Raw genomic sequence first — 20,872 nt, forward strand, 5'->3', positions numbered from 1 at the left:
GCTGCATCCCATAGATTTTGTGTTGTTGTGTGTTCATTTTCATTGGTTTCCAGGAAGTGTTTAATTTCTTCCTTGATCTCCTCGGTGACCCATTCATTGTTTAATAACATGCTATTTAGCCTCCATGTGTTGAAATGTCTTTGCATGTTCTTGTTGCAATTGATTTCTAGTTTCATGCCATTGTGATCTGAGAAGATGCTTGATATGATTTCAATCTTCTTGAACTTGTAGAGATTTAGTTTGTGTCCTATCATGTGGTATCTTTGAGAATGTCCCATGTGCACTTGAGAAGAACGTGTATTCTGCAGTTTTGGGGTGTAATTCTCTGTAGATATCTATTAAATCCATTTGGTCTAGTGCTTCATTTAGAGTCTCTGTTTCCTTGCTAATTTTTTGCCTAGAGGATCTATCCAGTGCTGTCAACGGGGTGTTGAAGTCCCCTGCTATGATTATATTGTTGTCGATTTCTCCTTGGAAGTCCTCCAGAAGATTTTTAATATATTTTGGTGCTCCTATATTCGGTGCATATATGTTTATCAAGGTTATATCTTCCTGTTGGATAGATCCTTTCAATATTATGTAGTGGCCGTCTTTGTCTCTAGTTATGGTCTTCATTTTGAAATCTATTTTATCAGATATGAGAATTGCTACCCCAGCTTTTTTTTGCTTTCCATTTGCTTGGAAAATTTTTTTCCATCCCTTCACTTTCAACCTATGTGAGTCTTTTGTTGAGAGGTGGGTCTCTTGTAAACAACATATAGATGAGTCATGCTTTCTTATCCAATCAGCTACTCTGTGTCTCTTTGTGGGAGCATTCAATCCATTTACGTTTAAGGTGATTATTGATATGTACTTATTTATTGCCATTTTTGTTTAGTGTGGTTCTATTTTTCTTCCCATTTCTACTGCTAATTACAGCAGTCCTTTTAACATTTCTTGCAGTGCTGGTTTGGTGCTAATGTATTCCCTTAGCCTTTTTTTGTCTGGGAAGCTCTTTATTTGATCTTCTATTTTGAATGATAGCCTTGCTGGGTAGAGTAGTCTTGGATTCAGATTCTTGTTTTTCAGGACTTTGATTACTTCATGCCATTCTCTTCTGGCCTGTAGTGTTTCTTGTGAGAAGTCAGCTGAGAGCCTTATGGGGTTCCCTTTGTAGGTAACCTGTTGCTTATCTCTTGCTGCTTTTAGGATTCTCTCTTTGTCTTTAATTTGTGGCATTTTGATTACTATGTGTCTTGGTGTGGGCCTGTTTGGGTTCTTCTTACTTGGGACTCTCTGTGCTTCTTGAACTTGAATGCCTTCTTCCTTCACCAAATTAGGGAAGTTTTCTCTCACTATTTTTTTGAATATATTCTCTATCCCTTGCTCATTTTCTTCTTCTTCGGGGACTCCTATGATGCGAATATTATTACGTTTCCAGTTGTCCCATAGTTCTCTTAAGCTGTCTTCCTGTTTGTTTGTTTTTTTTAACTTTTTTTTTTTTTATTGATTAATTTTTGTTACAAATGATTCTCCTTTTTTCCCCCAGTGATTCCCCCCGCCCCCTTCCCTGCCTGCCCCTTCCCCCGATTGTTGTCCATGTCCACTGTTCATGCCTACATGCATATAAATTCTGTTGTTCATCCCTCTCTCAGCTCCCCACTCCTTAGGGGATTGTCCTCAAACTGTTATGTTCATTATATTCCAGAAATCAGTGAAATCATATGAAATTTGTCTTTCTCTGCTTGGCTTGTTTCACTTAGGATGATACTTTCCAGGTCCCTCCATGTAGTCTCAAAGGATAAGAGATCTTTCTTTCTTACCGCTGTGTAGTACTCCATTGTGTATATGTACCACAGCTTTTTAATCCATTCGTCTACTGATGGGCACTTGGGCTGTTTTCAGATCTTAGCGATTGTAAATAGTGCTGCTACAAAGATGGGGGTACATATATTCTTTCTGATTGGTGTTTCAGGCTTCTTAGCATATTTTCCTTGAAGTGGAATCACTGGGTCAAATGGAAGATCAATTTTTAATTTTTTGAGGTGACACCATATTGTTTTCCATAGTGGCTGCACCAGTCTGCATTCCCACCAACAGTGTACTAGAGTCCCCTTTTCTCCACACCCTCGCCAACACTTGTTGTTTGATGATTTGTTGATGGCGGCCATTCTGACAGGTGTGAGGTGATACCTCATTGTTGTTTTGATTTGCATCTCTCTGATGATTAGTGATGATGAACATTTCTTCATATGTCTCTTAGCCATTTGTATGTCCTGTTTGGAGAGGTGTCTATTTAGTTCCTCTGCCCATTTTTTAATTGGATTCTTTGTCTTCCTTTTGTGGAGTTGTATGAGCACTCTATATATATTGGAAATTAACCCCTTATCTGATTTATCATTGGCAATTATGCTCTCCCATACAGTGGGTAGCCTGTCCGTTTTGATGATTGTATCTTTCGCTGTGCAGAAGCTTTTGAGTTTGATGTAGTCCCATGTGTTCATTTTTGTCTTCCTGTTTTTTAATAGTTTTTTCCTTTTGTTTTTCTGATTGGTTGATTTTTTCTACCCTGTCTTCTAATTCACTGATCTGGTCCTCAGCTTCCCCTACTCTGCTTTTTAAACCTTCCAATGTGTTTTTCATTTCGGATACGTCATTTTTTATCTCTTCTTGTTGGTTTTTAATTTCCATTTGGCTTATTTTCAGTGTCTCTATGTCCTTACTCATGCTGTTCAGCTTCCTCAAGATCATGGCTCTGAATTCTAGCTCTGTTAATATGCCTAATTGCTCCACATTGATCTCATCTTTGGTGGAGGTCTCTTGCTCTTTCATTTGGCTTCTGTTTCTGTGTTTCAACATTTTGGCTATCACTGTGGGCTTTGGAGCCTGTCAAGTTCTCCCTGTGGGTGTTGGTGTTCTGCTGTTTGTGGCTCCCTCTCCTGTGATTAGATGAGCGAGGGAGGACCCACGTTGAACACCACTGTCAAGTCTTACTTTCCTGGTTAAAGTTGCCAGCCCAGGAAAGGTACTGTTATCCTCTAGCTTTTTGCCTGGAGGCTAGCAGTCCAGGTTACTTGATGAGTTTTGGGTTGTCAGTTGATTGAAAAACTCCCTCTGGTGCTCAGCCAAGGGTCTTTCAGGAGGGTGGGGCAGATGCTGGTCGTTAGTGAGCCTCAATTAGCACTTCAATGGCCCACAGGGTGGGGTTGGATCTCCGAGGGAGGGGCTGCTGCCTCTCTCAGAGCCCTGGGAAGGAGCAATGTGGCCCCCGTCCTGCGTGGCTGCACTCAGCCAAAGCTCTGAGCGCCCTCCAAACCCCGAGTGTCCCCACACAGCTCCAGTCCAGTCTGCCCTCCCTCTGCCGGAGCCCAAGGTGAGTGGCTGTGGCTGTTTCAGCCTCTGTCCCGGCTGCGCTGTGGGGCCGCCTGGGAGTGTGACCCGAGGGCGCTGCTCCCAGCTGAGGCCGCTGCCGAGCTGCCGACCGTGCGCTCCCAGCCCCGTCTCGCGCCTTCGCAAGCCTACCGGGATGGAGTCGGTGTCCCTCGTTGTATGGTCCTCCAGGCTGCTTTTCTGTTGGTTTTTCCCGTCGATTTGTCTGTGTTCTAGTTGTAATTCCAGTTTGGTTCTGGGAGACGGTCTGTGTAGCTCCGTTCACTCCGCCGCCATTTTTCGGTTCTCCCCCATTTGAGTTTTAAAAGCTTGATTTTTTTTTTTTTTTTTTTATCCTCATCCGAGGACAATTTTCCATTTTTTTTGTACAGACAGAGTGGGAGGGAGAGAGAGAGAGAGAGAGAGGGAAACATCGACGTGAAGGGACACATCGAGTGGCTGCCACCCGCATGACCAACCAGGGCCGGGGACAAACTGCAATCGAAGTACGTGCCCTTAGCGGGAACCGAACCCGGGTCTCTCGGGACCGCAGGCGGACGCTCTAACCGCTGAGCCAAACCGGCCAGGGCTAAAAGCTTGATTTTTATAAGCAAACAAAACAGTACATGATTGAGGATAAAAAGGTAGACATAAATTATAAGAAAAGCTTCATATATTCAGAAAAGGTATCTGGTTTGTTTTTGTTTGTTTTTTATAGACAGCTGCCAGAACTCATTACTGCTCAGTAAAATAGGTCATGAATCGGCCTTTATGCAAAGATAAATTTAATGCAAACATTCACTTCTTTTTTTTTTTATCCTCACTCGAGGACATTTTTGCATTTATCTTCAGATAGAGCAGGACGGACAGAGGGAAGAAGAGAGAGAGAGAAACATAAACGCGAGAGAGACACATAGAGTGGTTGCCACCCACACAACCTCCACTGGGGCTGGGGACAAACTGCAACTGAGGTACATGCCCTTCGCAGGAACTGAACCCGGGTCTCTCTGGTCCGTGGGCTGATGCTCCAACCACTGAGCCAGACTGGCCAGGGCTATATTCACTTCTTATTTCTCACTTCAGTTACTACATGCCCAATTCTTTTTAAAAAGCAGGCCCTTTCACAAAAAGAAAAGAATTGATTCAAAATAAATTTTACTATCTATATAAACGGAAGCAAACTTTCATATAATCAATGCAGGTGAGATATTCTATCTTGTCATATATGTGGAAATATTCAAATTAATAATGAATACAAGTTGTCAGACATTTTGTAAGCATCTAACAACTTTAATCTACTATTTTTTTTTTTAAAGCAGTAAAAGTTGCATTATTTATCCTTCCATTAAAAAATGTAAATAGTATTAACATGTCCTACTTAAGGAGAAAACCAGAATTCAATAACTGTAAAAATTAAAAAGTTACTTGAACAGTTTTTGAGGACTCTAAGAATTTTAGAGCGAAAACAGTAGGAGGGTATTGGTTTGTTTTAACCCTCAAAATCTAAGCTTTGGCTATTAATTGTGGCACATCCCTAAATCATCTATTTCCTTCCTATTCTTTTATTTTTTTTTATTCTTACCCGAGGACACTTTTGGATATTTTGTTCAGATAGAGTGGGAGGGAGGGAGGGAGAGAGAGAGAGAGAAAAAAAGAGAGAGAGAGAGAAAAAATAACATCGATGTGAAAGGGACACATGGAGTGGCTGCCACCCACACGACCCAACCAGGGCCGGGGACAAACGTGCCCTTAGCAGGAACCGAACCCGGGTCTCTCCAGACCACAGAGCCAAACTGGCCAGGGCTTCCTTCCTATTCTTACACGCAGACAGGGACTGACTTTGAGCTGCTGAGAAGAGAGAAAACATAAATACGTGTTTGTGAGATTCATTCAAGGCCCCTGATGAACCAGACAATAGCATGAAATTTCGGTGGCAGGGATCATTACTGCTCTGAACCAAAGTCCTATTTTATGTCAAGTTGAATCTCAAAGAAAACCTGCTGATCTCATTGTTAGGAAGCTCCTAATTTGTTTACTCTGCCACAAAGCAGCACCATGGGTGGGAACAACACAAGGGCATTGTTTGCACTTTACTAGCTTTTAGAATTCAGGGGTTTTCAAAATAGTGTATTCCTTAAAGTAAAATGTACCTTGAGTTGATGTTGCAAAAGGACTTTCCATAGGAACCTACCCTACTCTGGAAATGCCCCTATATGTAAATTCCTACACTATATATACCAGCATACCTGAGAATATTTCTTTAATTTAACTCTTTTATTAAATTTTTTGAATGGTTGACATTCAATACTATTTCACATTAATTTCAGGTGTACACATAGTGGTTACACAATAATATAATTTACAAAGTGATCACCTCAATAAGTTATTACGATATTATTGACTATTCCCTATGCTGCTTTTTACATCCTGTGTTTATTTATTTGTAACTACTAATTGGTACTTCTTACTCCCTTAACCTTTTTCACCAGGTCCCAACCCCTCTCCTGATCTGGCAACCATCAGTTTGTTCTCTGTATCTATGAGTCTGTTTCTGTTTTGTTTGTTCATTTATTTTGTTCTTTCTACTCCACATCTAAGTGAAATCATATGGTATTTGTTGTTCTCTATATGACTTACTTTATTGGAGTTAAATTGAACTTAAACCATGATTTTTAACTGGGTTAGTATATTTACAAGGCTTTCCTCATGCGTGAGACTTAGAAATGCATGTCGCTTTGTGAATAACGTTATTTGTTTGCATCTTATAAATTGTTACAAATGCATAGGGATTAATCATAATTTATAATTCTAAATATCAATAAAATAGAACTTTTTCTGTTTATAAGCACCTAATGGGATGCTTTTATTTCATGCCAACCAATCTTTTTTTTAAACTGTTGTTCTATCTGTGATCAAAATTTTATTTTGTTTTACTTTTTTCATTCCACAGAAAAGGCTAATGTGATCAAGCACCCTCCAGTTGCCATCCTGCCTCTTGGGACCGGTAATGATCTAGCAAGATGCCTGCGATGGGGAGGAGGTAACAGCTTTGACAATAATGAGAATCTTTGTAAAATAGAAATAAGAGTACGGAACACTCCCCTCCACAAAGCCAGCATGTGTGTGACAACTGCCATGTGATTTTACCAAATATAATTGCTGTTTAATATGTAGTATATGGTTTTGAATGGGAGTCTGGGGTAGAGAAACAAATAGTGGACCATGAGTTAGACTGTGTGTGTTGGGCTTTAGTGTGTTACTAATTATTGACTTTGGGGGGCAGACAAACTTCCAGACCTCTCTGGTTTCAGGGTTTCTAATGTAAGAAATGAGATAGGCATGAATTCACTCTAAAGTGATATTCAGATTTTTAATTTCTGAGTTGTGTGCTAAAACAACAAACGAAGGAAGAAAATGTAAAGGCTAATGAATGACTAGTCCAGGAATGAACATATGTTTTGAAACCCACTTCATACCAGTCAGTGTGTTCTGCACTTGGGATACAGGGTCAAGAATATAATTAACCAACACAATGGAAGGCCTTGTCATTGCAATGACAAGATGGCATAGGGAGAAATGTAGTGGAGGGACAATGATAGAACCATGTAGAACCGGGAGTGGACTTTACAGCCAAAGGGAATATCAAGTTCAAAGGACTAGAGGTAGGACACCACTTGACATATTCAGGGACCTTTAAGTGAAATTGTATGTGTGGAACAGTGTGAATAAAGGGAGAATATTTCAAGGTGAGATCTTAAAATATTTCAAAGTGTCATTAATAGGCTATAGTTAACTGAAGATACCAAATAAAGAAAACTTTGCTATATCACCAAGAATTGAATACTGAATATTTTTAGCATCTAAACTCAGACATGTTTGAAAAGTGTCTACTAAGAGAACATGAATCAGAAGGCCCCGGAGATCTTGTTAAAAATATAGTGACCCCAAATATGCTGAATAGAAATCTCTGGAGGTAGGACCCAGGCAGATGATTTTCTTTTTAAACAAACTCTCTAAGTAACTCTGATTTTACAACAAAATTAGAGAATTGTTCATGAGTGTCTGGCCAACTGGTGAAGTCTAAGCTATAAATATGTATATGTATACAAGACAGAGTTGGCGACTAAGTTAAAATTTTAGCCTATAATCTCTTTGTGATCTTCATTATGGATATAATTTAATAAAACATTATAAAATATTAAGGTAAATCTCATAGAACCTAAAGATAGTTAGCTAGCTAGATAGAATCACTGCTTAATGAGATGCTTGTATTTGCCAGTGCTTATCTGTGTATATTGATTAAAAGGAAGGGAATTGGCCCTGGGTGAGAAGTACGTTTGGTTAGAACATTGTCCTGATATGCCAAGATTGCAGATGTGATCCCTGGTCAAGGCACATATAGGAAGCAACCAATGAATGCATACATAAGTAGAACAACAAACTGATGTTTCTTTCTCTCTTTCTCTCTCAATCAATCAATAAAAATAATTTAAAAAGGAAGGGAACCATGTATGTGGCTTCTAGTCATATTTTTCTGGAATATATTTTTGATATTTGAAAATTAATAATTTTATTTTTGGTTCCAAACAAATAAATGATTTAAGTCTCAAAATTGATATATACGTTCCATTGTTTTATCATAACAATGATTTTCTTGTAAAGCACTTTTAAAGATATTAGTGTCAGTGGCCAAAGACACATGAATTGTAGTATATGTCAAAGTACATATTAATGACGAACCCTCTGTGAGTTCCCAGCACGTGTTGGCAGTGTTCTAGGTGCTAGACAGAGAATGAGAAAATAAATAAATGGCTCCTACCCTTTGGGAGATTACGTTTTCATAAGGTCAATCTTATGAAAGAACTAAACAGAATGTATTTTTAGAGAAACACATAAGGGAAACTTTGTTAGATGTCCAGACGGCCTCTCTGGTGAAGTAATATTTAAGCTGGATTTAAAATACAAAGAGGGAGAAGCAGCTAGCTCCTGCATTAAAAGGCCTAAGGAAAGCCAGTGTGACCCCCGAAGCTGTCAGAGTGGTTGATAGGTATGGACTGAGCGGGACCATTAGGATAAGATTGAAGAGATAGTCCCGAGCCCGATAATGCAGGGGCTTGCTAGTTAGGGCAATAATTTTATTTGATTGATCCTGAAGCAGAAACCGGAACTTTGAAAAACTTACAAAGCAGTGTGACACAATGACATTTAGGTTTTCAAAAGTAGATTAGTTTAGGGATGCAAAATAACCTGTTAAGAAAACTATGGTTTGCCAAAAGAGAAATGTAGAGTTGTCATAATTAAGGAACAACAGGATTGGACGGGGTGGTGGTGTTGCCAATGCCGCAAGTGGACACTGGAGTCCCATTTTCGGGGGCGGACAGATAGAACTGGCTAGTGGGTTGGATAGAGGCTTCTGGGAAAGTGAGGGAGTGAAAAGGGCTGAAAGAGGCCACGTTGAGCAATGAGGAAAACAGAGATGCCATTTGCTAGCGTTTACTAATAGAAACACATGCACAGGACAGAGATTATTTCTTGCCAGGGGTGTAACTGAGCATGTTGCTTAACACCCGTGTGCTTCAGATTTCTCATCAGAATCTAAAAAACTAACAAACAAAAATAACAGTACCTGCCTTGTAGCTTGTTATACCTCTCTATTCAATTGCTTACCCTGCCCTGGCCGGGTGGCCCAGTTGGGTGGAGCATCGTCCTGTATACCAAAACAGTTGTGGGTTCGATTACCCTTCAAGGCACACACCTAGGATGCGGGTTAGGACCTGGTGGGACACAAATGGGAGGCAACCAATCAGTGTTTCTCTCTCACACACATTTTCAACAGTGTTATGTTGAACCTTGTAATAAACCTGAGATGTGGCTGAGGACATGCTTAATATTTCATTTAGAGCGTTATTATTTACTCATATTTCTGCTGAGTGCGTGTGAATATATATTTACATGTATGTATATTGTACTGGACTTTCATAGTGTATTATACTGCACTGCCTTATATTAATGTATGTAAATTTATTTATATCTGAAAACTATCATACATATATATGTATACTTAAAAAATAATATATATATATTTAAGGTAGAGTTTGGAAATAGGTGAATATATTTCTTTGGTTATTCAATTCAGTAGGGAAATATATAGACATAATTTATTTGGGAGGCTATTACTTATACTAAGAAACAAAAATTAATAAATTAAGCATTGAAAATTAAGGTTGAACTATTAAGAAGCATCTGAAGTATAAGTAAGTGTAGTTATCAGTCTTATAATTTAAACAGTTCAATGGTTTGCCATTGAATACAATTATATACTTATTATGTTCATAGTTTTTGAATTATGCTATTTAATATGATATGTCATCTATTAAAATAAAAGTGATACTTTTAATATCTATACCTGTGTAATTGTTTGTTGTACTCTTCGCTGCATGTGTTAAGTAGTGCATAATTATTTTTTAAACCTATGTGTAAGTAAGCTGGGCTCCAAAATAGGTATCCTTAGAATCTGGCTACCTTGACCCTGTAATAGTTAATTGACCAAATACACCATAAATCTGATTTATTTATTATTAGAGAATTTTGGCTTATTATAGTACCTGTTCTTTATTCTTTTAACACAATTAGTTTTCCCAGTGTTATGGTGTAAACACAAGGAATAGGGACTCATAGGCTCTGGCATTTACTTGTTCAACAGAAATTATTAAAATGAAAACCAGAGTTTGACACAGAACAAAATCTATGAAAATATTATTCCAATTCAAAGTGTCATTTCAAGAATGTCTATGTGTATGTGTATATTGAAGAAAATACATTATTTAACTTAGTAAAATAGTGAAAATTCTGATGTTACCATCAGTATTACTGTATTGTTGAGAACTTTCTATTCTTATGCCTCATGTACTAAGACGTTTTAAGCACTTCCTTATTTTTTTTTCTCATTTAATTCTCACATCAAACCTACATTTTAAAGAGGAGAAAACGATTGAGGGAGGTTAAGGGCAAATGATTATGAAAGGAACACATCCACGTCTAGGCTACAGTTTTAACTCTAATGTTATGTACCTATAGATACATTAAAGAGAAAATATGATATTTAAAAAAATCTTTTCAGGGCATATTGACTATCTGTAATACTTGAATTAAAAATGGATTTGCTGAGCATTTACTCTAGGGCAGACCTGGTAAAAATAACTAGTATGAGAAAGATGCAAATAACTCAAGGCGGTATATTAGTTCTTAGGTAGGGCTAGTTTTGAGAACTGTTGCTGTGGATCTGCATGGAATTCGTTCTTTAAGGGGGTAGCTTCTGGAAATAAGTGTTATTAAATATGAAACTTGCAGGCAGAATAGATGCAAGCCAGCCAAAAGAAAGGGGACACTCTGGATATGTAGAATAAGAGATGATATGGCAGTTAAGCAGAGAAGGAAAGTAGTTGTGTATAACTAGAAGGGAAGGCGTAAGGACGGGGTGACAGAAAAAGACAAGCCTAAAATGGCACCCAGGATTCTTGCCTCAGCAACTGGGTAGAGGGTATTGATTTTCTGAGAAAGAGTTCACAGGAAAAGATAAGGAAGCAGATAATTAATTTTATTTTGAATATGTTGATATACAGTTTTGTGGGGATATTCAGTGGAGATACTCATTTGATAGTTGGCTACACTGAAAATTTGTGCCACAGGAGAGAAATGAGTTGCAAATTAAAGCTAAAAACAAAATATTGGTATGAGTAAAATAATATTATAATTGATTCTTCTTATATTTGGATTTGCTTTGAAAATTTATTGCTTAGTTTAAGAATGATATACTCTCAAGCACAAACTCATACATATAAATACAGCTTTTGAATATTTTTCCTCAATATAATTTTTTTTTCATTAGGTTATGAAGGTGAAAATCTGATGAAAATCCTAAAAGACATTGAAAACAGCACAGAAATCATGTTGGACAGGTGGATGTTTGAAGTCATACCTAACGACAAGGATGAGAAGGGAGACCCAGTGCCTTACAGCATCATCAATAATTACTTTTCCATTGGCGTGGTAAGGTTCTCCACTAAATGTTCTTTTTTTCCAGTCCTGAATAATCACTTTCTGTAAATCTTATACTATGAAGATTTACTGATTATAAATAATTTATTTTATCGTAGTGTCAGCAAAATAGAGCTTATTTAAAGCTAAGGTAACTGCAACAGTAAATGTTTCATGTGTTAAACAAAGAAATTAAGATTTTACAATTGGTTTGACCATTTATGTTACTAAATGTAGGTTAGAGTGTTTTATGATAAGGGTTTAGTTATAAGTTTCAGGGTATGTTTAGTGAAAATGTGAAGGCAATGCATCAACTTTCACCTTGTTTTCAGATCTGTATTATATAATGTCATCATAACCTACGATAGACATTATGTTTAAATTTTTGTTTAGGTCTGAAGTCTAAAAAATTTACTACTATTGTCAAGTGTTTAATAAGTCAAAAGGTTAACTTTTTATATAATTTCTTGAAAAGCTTAGACTGAAAGTAAAATGTCATTTGGCAATTGAAAGATTTATTAAAATGTTAATCCTTAAGGAATATAACAGTGATATATATACATATACATATATATAAAATTATGAAGCCTAAAATGTATACTGTGTATAGCATTTCATTCCATTTAATATGTTACTCAATACTATCTTATGTCATAGGCACTCATGTGAGCGCACACACACACACACATTCACACACACACACACACACACACCCCACTAGTGGACTACAGAAATCATTGGTTGAGCATATGAACTTAGAAGTAAAGCTATTTGGGTAAGAGTTCTGTAGTAAATATTTTTATTCTGAGTATCCATTCATTTATCTGCATCATGATGGTTATTTTCTCTCTCATAGTTATAAATAACGTGATTATACATTTTAAAAGCCTCAAATGATGATTAATAAAGGCTAATTATACAATCACTGCTAATACTATAATGATTCTTAATATTTCTTAGAGAAATGTAAGGCATCTTGATCCATAAAATCTTCCAATTTATAGTTGATGTTAATATGAAAAATATTTTAACAGCTTTATTGACATATAATTTACATACGACCTAATTCACTCATTTTAAATAAACCTTTTAATTATTTTAAGAAATCTATCCAATTTTAGAGCACTTTTATTATTACAAGAATCATGATACTAATTTGAAGTCAATTCTGGTTTATTCCCTCAGCTCCAAGCAATAACTATTCTTTCTGCCCCTAAGTTTGCCTTATGTAAATATTTTATGTAGAAGAAATTATACAACATATAGTCTTTTGCATTTGGCATCTTTCACATCACGTTTTTGAGGTTTTCAGACATGAACTGCATGGATACTGTATTCCTTTTCACTGCTGAGTAGTATCCCACTATGTGGGTATATCACATATGGTTTATCCATTTACCAGTTGATGAACATTTAAAGTGTTTCAAGTCTTTGGATATTATGAATAATACCACTCTTGATTCCTTTTAGTGAATTTTTTGTTTTGGTTACTGTACATTTTAACTCCAGAATTTTCATTTGATTCTCTTTTTATAATTTCTATAGCTTCAGGAAATATTTTCTATTTGAAGAGTCATTGTGGTTATGCTTTCCTTTATTCTTTAAACCTGATTTACTTTATTCTTTGCACATAGTTCTTAAATAGCTGTTTTTGAAGTCTTTGTCTGGTAAATCCAATATCTGGAGACCATCTGGGAATTTGATAACATTTGGGCCCCATCAGTAACATTGTTTGCTTTTTCCAAAGTACATTTCACACCTTGTTATTCCTGTGTGTGTCTGACAATTTTTGTTTGGAAATTAGAGATTTTATTTTGTATGAGATAATGTATAATTCTCGATTGGCATACTCCCATAGAGGTTATGGACGTTCCTGTGCTTGTATAGTGACTTGCCCATACTAATTATGTAGAAGCCTTTCTTCCTTATGGTGTATGGGTATGGATGCCTCGTTTTTTGTTGTTATCATTGTTTAATTTTTGTTTTTATTTTAATTCAAGCTTCCTAGGGATCACTCATGTATCAGCATGTTTGACCAGAGTTTGTGTTAAAAAATCCTAGAGCCAGTAAGTCTTTACCCATTTGCCACTGGATCTGTGTTCATTGGAAAGCACATACAATCTTCAGGCAGTTATTAATCTGATTCAGTTTTTGATATCCGCTGGCCCTTCTTTTGTCTCTTTTATTAATGTATAAGTTCTCTCCTTTACCCAAAGATATGTCAATATCTAGGGTCTTCTTTGGTAATTCCTGACATATGTGGAAACCTATTAGGGCCCATTATGGGGCTACCTCACTGTAAGGTCCCTGGCTGAATTGCTGGTTAGTTGGCTAGTTAGTTACTTGCCCTAATCAGTGTTTCAAACACAGGTGAGCTCCGACACTGGTCTTCCTTGTTTATTTGCTACAGAGATCATCACTGTTTAAGATCACTCTCTGGGCCATGGTATTTTCCTTGCTTCCACTCCAGAATGAGTCAGCTTCACTGAGTAATTTGTTGTATGCCTTTGGTTAATCTCCAAATTTCTATTGTGGTCCTCAAAAGAGGATAATTTTTCCCCACCACAAGAGACCTTTGGCAGTATTTGAATACACATTTGATTGTAATGAAGGAGAGGGGATTGCTTACTGGCAATTAATGGATAGAGGATAGACGAGCTGCTATATAATCCTTGTTCATAGAATAAGCCCCCAAACATACAAGAATGAATTATACAGCTCAAAATGTCAATAGTGCTGAGGATGAGAAATCCTGACATCAATAAAGATAACTACTGAATGCAAAACTCAACATTTTGAAAAGGAAAAACAATAAAAACCCAAAGAATGAAGAAAAGCTAGAATAAAAATAAAACAGGAAACACAGCAGAGAATAACAAGAAAATTGAGAATGTTAGTGAAACCAAAAACTGGATTAGTGAAAAGGTTAATCAGATGTACTGCAAAATTAATTTTATGAAAATGTTGCACAGAGAATTGCAAATAAACAATAGTGAAAAACTCACAAAAAAACCCATAAACATAAAAAGTAACATCTCAACTAAAAATAAGGACTAAATATAGGAGTTTAGCAAAGCTGAAAAATATAAAATCAACTCAGATACTTAGTACTATTATATCAGCAATAATCAATGAATTTATTTAAAAAGCAACAAACATTTAAAGTATATAGGAATCAATAACGAATATACAAGACCTTCATATAGAAAATGTTAAAACTTTCTACAAAGACAGAAACTATCAGAGTGGAGACATTTTCTACTTTTAGATAGAACACTTAATAGGACATGCAAATTAATGTATACATTTAATGTATAATCAGTCAAAATTAGAGATTAATTTTATGACAAACTGGAAACAAAACCTATTCCAAAAATATATGACAAAATAGGTAAGTTGATTTTAATAAAGGAAGAGGGGAATTGTTTTACTAAAATAGACATGGTACTAATGGATTGGATAATTATAATAGAAATGTTGTTATGAAAAAATAAATGAAAGACTTGGTGGAGAAGTAGAGAGACACATTGAAACAGTATATGAGTGGCTAAAAACTCATTCGAGAAACGACAGATAGCTTAATTGACAATGTTTAAACACTAGCTTCCTAGAAAGAGAAAATTTTGTTCTCCTGCTGCCTTACATTCTACAGGCAATTACTAGATATATTAAAGTACTACATTTGAAATGCAAAGTTCAGGACCTAATAAAGTAATATGTAGTAGAATATACTTACTACTTTGAGGTAGAATGGAACTAATTAAACAGGGTAGATTTCGAGTTTCTTTCTCAAAGGGCCCTATTTCATTAGCCTTGGAACCCCTTCCATTGAGAAACATGAGAAGGAAGGTACGAAGAGAGAAGAGCGTATTTCTCTGAAATTGTTGCCTGTGCCGCAGCGAGACAAAGGCTCGGCACTCAAGGGCACAGTCAGGTCAGTAGACCTTACAGAGATTTCAAGCTTTGTCCGTCACTCATCAAGGCCACCTTCTACTCAGCAACTAGTATTCCTCTGCCCCAGTCAGCAAATCAAAAAAACAGTGAAACAGAATTAATCATCTATCTGAAGCTATATCTGAATATATAATAAGTAGTGGAGTTGGAGCACTATAAGGATGAGGACTTTTTGCTATCACCCGTGTCAGAAACCTTCAGATGACACGTCATTTGTACCTGAAATGATCTCTAGGAACCCACTACCACCTTGTTACAAACTTTGACACGACTTTCGGTATAGTTTTTGTTTTTTATCCTCACCCGAGGACATTTTTCCATTTTTTGTTCAGATAGAGTAGGAGGGGGAGAGAGAGAGAGAAACATCGACGTGAAAGGGACACATTGAGTGGCTGCCACCCGCATGACCCAACCAGGGCCGGGGACAATCTGCAACCGAGGTACGTGCCCTTAGCGGGAACCGAACCCAAGTCTATCTGGACCACAGGCCGACACTCCAACTGAGCCAAACCGGCCAAGGCTCAGTATAGTTTTTATTATTTCCACTATTGCCCTTCATATACCGGCTGTAAGTGCTCTACACTTTACATAGAACCTTGCTTCAACCATTGAACAGTTGTGATGGTCAGAAATATATAGATAAATATTATCTTCATATGCATTTTGATATGCCCCTGGAGTTAGAGTTTGTTGACTGCTGCCATAAATAACTCCAAGATATCAGTGGTCTGACAACAACCAAAACTTAGTTCCCCCTCACATGGGAGGACAGCCTGGGTTATCAATGGCAGGAAGCTATGTCCAAGTGATCAGTCAATGGCACAGGCTGCTGCCATCTGTGGTTTCACCTCCTAGATACACAGAGTCCTCTCGCTTCAGCAATCTGGTGACAAAGAGAGTGGAATATTAGAGTGGATTTTTATTTATTTTATTTTATGGGCCAAACCTTATAATCCGTTGGCCTTATTGTAATTAATAGGATGGAAAAGGAATTCTTTCTGCCCAGGAAGAAAAGGGAAATTGGTAAATAACTACCCTGTTTCTGCTAATTCCTTCTTTGTAATACTTTTAATTTTAGCCAGAATAGGTAGAAATGATCCTGACGTCATAATTAACTCTGAGAATAGAAATTCTTCTACAGTAGTGGTCCTTCAATAAAGGCATATATATTATGTCTGCCATGACAAAGTAACCGCTTGAGCTAAAGCCAACCCTAAAAGCATATATAGTTAGCACCTACCATGTATGCCAGGTACGGTTTGAGGTTTGTCAGTAAACAAGAGAGTAGAAGTCTATGTAATCAAGCCTACATTTCAGTGAGGTGAGAGGGAATTGTTATAAGAGGCTGAACAGCTAAATCTTAGAAGCATGGATTATAGACACTAACTAAAAAATTGCTGTGTTGCCTTTCATTCTGATTTTAAACTTTAAAATAACAAAAACAATCTCAAAAATCCCAGGAAGAAAACTCTCCAACCACTGCCATTAAATTTTTCCTGATAGTTCATTATTCACCCATTTGCCAAATAAACAAACAACAAAAAAATTGAGTAACTTTTGTATTTGGTGGGGGCGGGGGGCAGGGCCTAGAGGTATAAGAAAGAATTAAGATATAGATCACCTTATTAGAATTTGGAGTTTCGTGGGAGAGAGAAGCATTAAAAACATGCACTAATACAAATCTGTTGAAAATTCTGATAAATTCTGTGAAAGAACACCAAAGTTACCGTGAGCTGGAATAAGAGGCAACTTTAGATTTCATAGTCAGGGAAGACCTATATAAAGAAGATGGATTTAAGAAAAGATCCATCTAGGGAACACATGTAAGTGAGCTGGTTACCAAGAGATGGAAAGAACATACGGAGCAGAGATAACTGTATGTGCAGAGCCTGAGGTAGCATGAAGCCTGGTGTTTTCAAAGCGCTGCTAGATCATGTGTCCGGAACATAAAGAGAGAAGGTGGGAGTGAGTGACAGTGAAGGCAGTTGTAGAGGTGGCTGCTGCCATGTCCTAGAGGGTCTTGGAAGCCAACGCGTGGTGCTTATCTTTAAGAGAGGCAACTGAATGAGTCAATGATTATAATCAGGAAATGAAGTAGTCCGATTCATGCACAGGAGGGGCTCTTCTATCAAATGCGATAGCTGGACATTAATGAAGATGAAACATATGTGTCATAAAGACAAGACATACAACGTTGAGTGTTTTATTTTAAACTAAAACCTGTAACTATGGCTGAATGGACCAACCTTCTCTTGGAGGCCCACCCGATGTCATTCCTTTGAATGTAAGTCACTGACTGGGGTTCTACAAAGTCTGGTGTGAGTCACATTCCATAATAAAGCATCTCTGATTTTCGTTTTTAGTTTCTTTTAAGTGGAATAAAAACTCAAAAGGCACTTGTGAAGCAATCTGAGTATAGAATTATTTTTTTATAGTAGTTTAAAAAAGTCTTTTATAATGATGTCTCTTTCATCTAATTCTATAGCAAAGAATATATAATTCCATAGCAGTTTCAGCATTGCATTTATATCAAATCTTTCCAAATCTTATTTGTTTTCATGTAAAACAAAGACTATTTTTGCAATCCTTTTTCTCTATTTACATATGTAATAAAGTTATATAACTATAAACTAAACGTGCCATAAATGATGACTCTTGGTAAGTGTAAACGTCAAAATGTAGAGATACAAATGTGCAGGTTTACTGCACAGTAGTTGAGAGGGGCTGGAACTGAGTTACAGGGCTGCTTCAGTGTTTGCAGACTGATGTCAGTGGGCCTCCTGCAGGGTAGGATGGGTATGTCTCTCCTCTGGTTCTCATCAGGCAGGATCCACCAGACCACTGCTAACAGGGACTGGAGCCAGGTTACAAGGCCAAGAGTCCCAGTCAAACTGCATTAGAAGAAGCACTCACCTCCAGTCTTCATTGACTGCCTTGGGTTGAGAAACACCTTGTCAGTCCGCTCAGCTAGGGATGCTGAGTCTCTCAGAATTCTTCCATCAGCGGACCCATCTCCACGCCTCTCATTTTGTGTGTGTGTGTGTGTGTGTGTGTGTGCGCGCGTGTGTGTGAAGTAATTGCTAACATTATACTCCTTCACTAGACCCATCGTTCCATCGTTCCGTGTGCGCGCGCGCGCGTGTGTGCTAGATCCAGCAAAGCCTGGCTGGCTGCTAGCAGTCTCCTGTGAGTTTTCCCTGGGGCAGAACCTGAAATGCTTACATGTGTGTGTCCCCCTCCAGTCCTGCAGATTGAGCCTCCTGGCTGCACGTGCTCACGAGCGCTCAGCAAAGGCTTGTACACCCACCCGGGAGGACACGCGCGATGGCCCCCACGGGGCACGCACCCGGGCATGTACCGGGATCCTGCCATGGTGTGGGGTCGGAGTGAGGCACCCAAAACGCTGGGGGTCCTCTTGGGCAGGTTGAGGCAGGGTCCTAGTTGGGGTGCCCCAGGTAGCTTGTGGATGGGCCCCCGATGGAGTCGGTGGAGTGGTCTGTAGGATGCACCGCCCTTCACTGAGTGCCAGGCCTTTCGGGCTGAGTCCTGGCCTCTCCCAGGCTCTCCTAACCACCCCGCTGCGCCATCCCCGCCTGCAGTGTTCCAGGCTAGAAAGAGGCTGCGTGTGGGCGTGTCCCTCAAGGCTTGGGAAGCTGCTCGCTCACTCGGGATGCTCGCACTCTCGGGTTGCAGAAGTCTCTGGTGACGGGGTCTGTCTTGGCACTGAGCTGTGCCACCTCGGGGAAGGGGTGCCCCGTGCACAGTGAACGTGCTCTGGCACCCTCTTCAGTGCATCTGTTCTCGGATACTTTCGTTGCTCCATCTGGATGCTGGGACTTCTCTGGCGGACTCCGACTCCCACAGAGGCGCTCTCCTGGGTGAGTGGCTGTGAAAAGCCGTGTCCTGGTGACAGGGATTATGGCTGAAAACGCCTATTCCGTCATCTTGCTGACATCACTTTCCAATAATGTTTTTTAATGGAAAGAAATACACAGGTAATATGCTTGAAGATATAAGCACAACTTTGGAAAATGTTTAAATGATTACAAGAGTATATCCCTTGCATCTTTAATGCCAATAAACTATCATGTAGAAGAAATGGAATATTTTTTTAATCCTCACCTAAAGACATTTTTCCATATTTTGTTCAGATAGAGTGGGAAGGAGAGAGAGAGAGAGAGAAAGAAACATCGACGTGAAAGGGACACATCGAGTGGCTGCCACCCGCACGACCAACCAGGGCCGGGGACAAACTGCAACCGAGGTACATGCCCTTAGCGGGAACCCAACGCGGGTCTCTCTGGACCGCAGGCCGATGCTCTAACCGCCGAGCCAAACCGGCCAGAGCAGAAATGGAGTATTTTTTTTGTTCAAATATATAGCTGCAATTTGCCCAAGAGAAAGGAGTAGCAAATCTAAGCTAGTAGTTCTCAATCGTAAGCGTGTATCGCGATCACCTGAAGGGCTTGTTAAAATGCAGATTGATGATTCTCTTACCTAGGCTTTCTATGTCAGTAATCCGAGATGGGGGCCAGCGATTTAACATGCTCACCAGCTCCCAGATGATCCCAGTGTTGCTTTCCCAGGATCACTGTTTGAGAAACACTGTCCTGAGCATATAGCCAACGAAGAAAAAGTAAAATTGTAGTAAAAAAACTACTGCAACTGTTGTCATTTCCAATGATCTTTCTTTGTACAAGTAGTTCTTATATTTTAAAAATTATTACAGAATATAGATTAAAATTACATTTTTCCATCCATTTTACATAGCTAGTAAACGTCAATATCAATATCTCATAAAATAACCCCCAAAATATACATGAACAGCTGCAGACAACAAAATTAGCAAGTAAATACAAATAATATATTTAAGTATTAAAACCTGTTGACCAAGTAAAACTTATTTCAAGAACACTAAAGTGGGACAATGTTAGCATAATTTTAAAATTTAAATGAAAACCAGGTTTTCTGTTTTTATAAATGAAAACTAATAAAAAATATGGAGAACATTTAAAAAAATCAAATCAGTAGTTAACATCAGAATAATTCTGGCATCCTAGAGGCATTCCAAATGAAATGTGGAAGGAAAAAGGGATTTTTATATCATCACTTCAGTTAACACTTAGAAAAATTAGGTAATTTAAAAATAAAATATTTAATAAGTCACATAAATATTGAAAAGATACAAGGTTATTATTTGAAGGTGATATAATTACATATAATGTAAATATGCATCAACTTAAAACTATTAAATCAACATGTAGTGCTAAATATTATTAGATAGACATACAAAAAAATGGCCCTGGAGCTTGTATATAAAATTACTAGTTAATATGTTTATATGATTGTAATTTAGCTAATAATATCAGAAAATTATAAATACCAAGGCTTACATTTACTAAGAAAGACACTCAGTCTATATAGAGAAAACTAAATAAATTTATGCAGTGTTACAACATAAGACCTGAATAAGTCGTCTCATGTTTCTATATAGGAATATTTAATAATATTAAGAGAACAAGTCTCCTCAAAT

General features: G+C 37.9%; 1 protein-coding gene across 5 annotated transcripts in view; it reads left to right on the forward strand.

The window, feature by feature from the left end:
• The window catches only part of DGKB (diacylglycerol kinase beta), a 589,512-nt gene that overhangs the window by 211,692 nt on the left and 356,948 nt on the right, over window positions 1-20,872 (forward strand). For all 5 annotated transcript variants that reach the window (XM_036246648.1, XM_036246646.1, XM_036246647.1 and 2 more), the window contains 2 exons: window positions 6,299-6,388; window positions 11,237-11,397. In XM_036246648.1, the coding sequence (XP_036102541.1) occupies window positions 6,299-6,388; window positions 11,237-11,397 (251 nt within the window). The remainder of the gene's footprint in view (window positions 1-6,298; window positions 6,389-11,236; window positions 11,398-20,872) is intronic.

This window comes from Molossus molossus, unplaced genomic scaffold (assembly GCF_014108415.1).
Source record: "Molossus molossus isolate mMolMol1 unplaced genomic scaffold, mMolMol1.p scaffold_m16_p_7, whole genome shotgun sequence".
In the NCBI taxonomy this organism is placed as follows: Eukaryota; Metazoa; Chordata; class Mammalia; order Chiroptera; family Molossidae; genus Molossus; species Molossus molossus.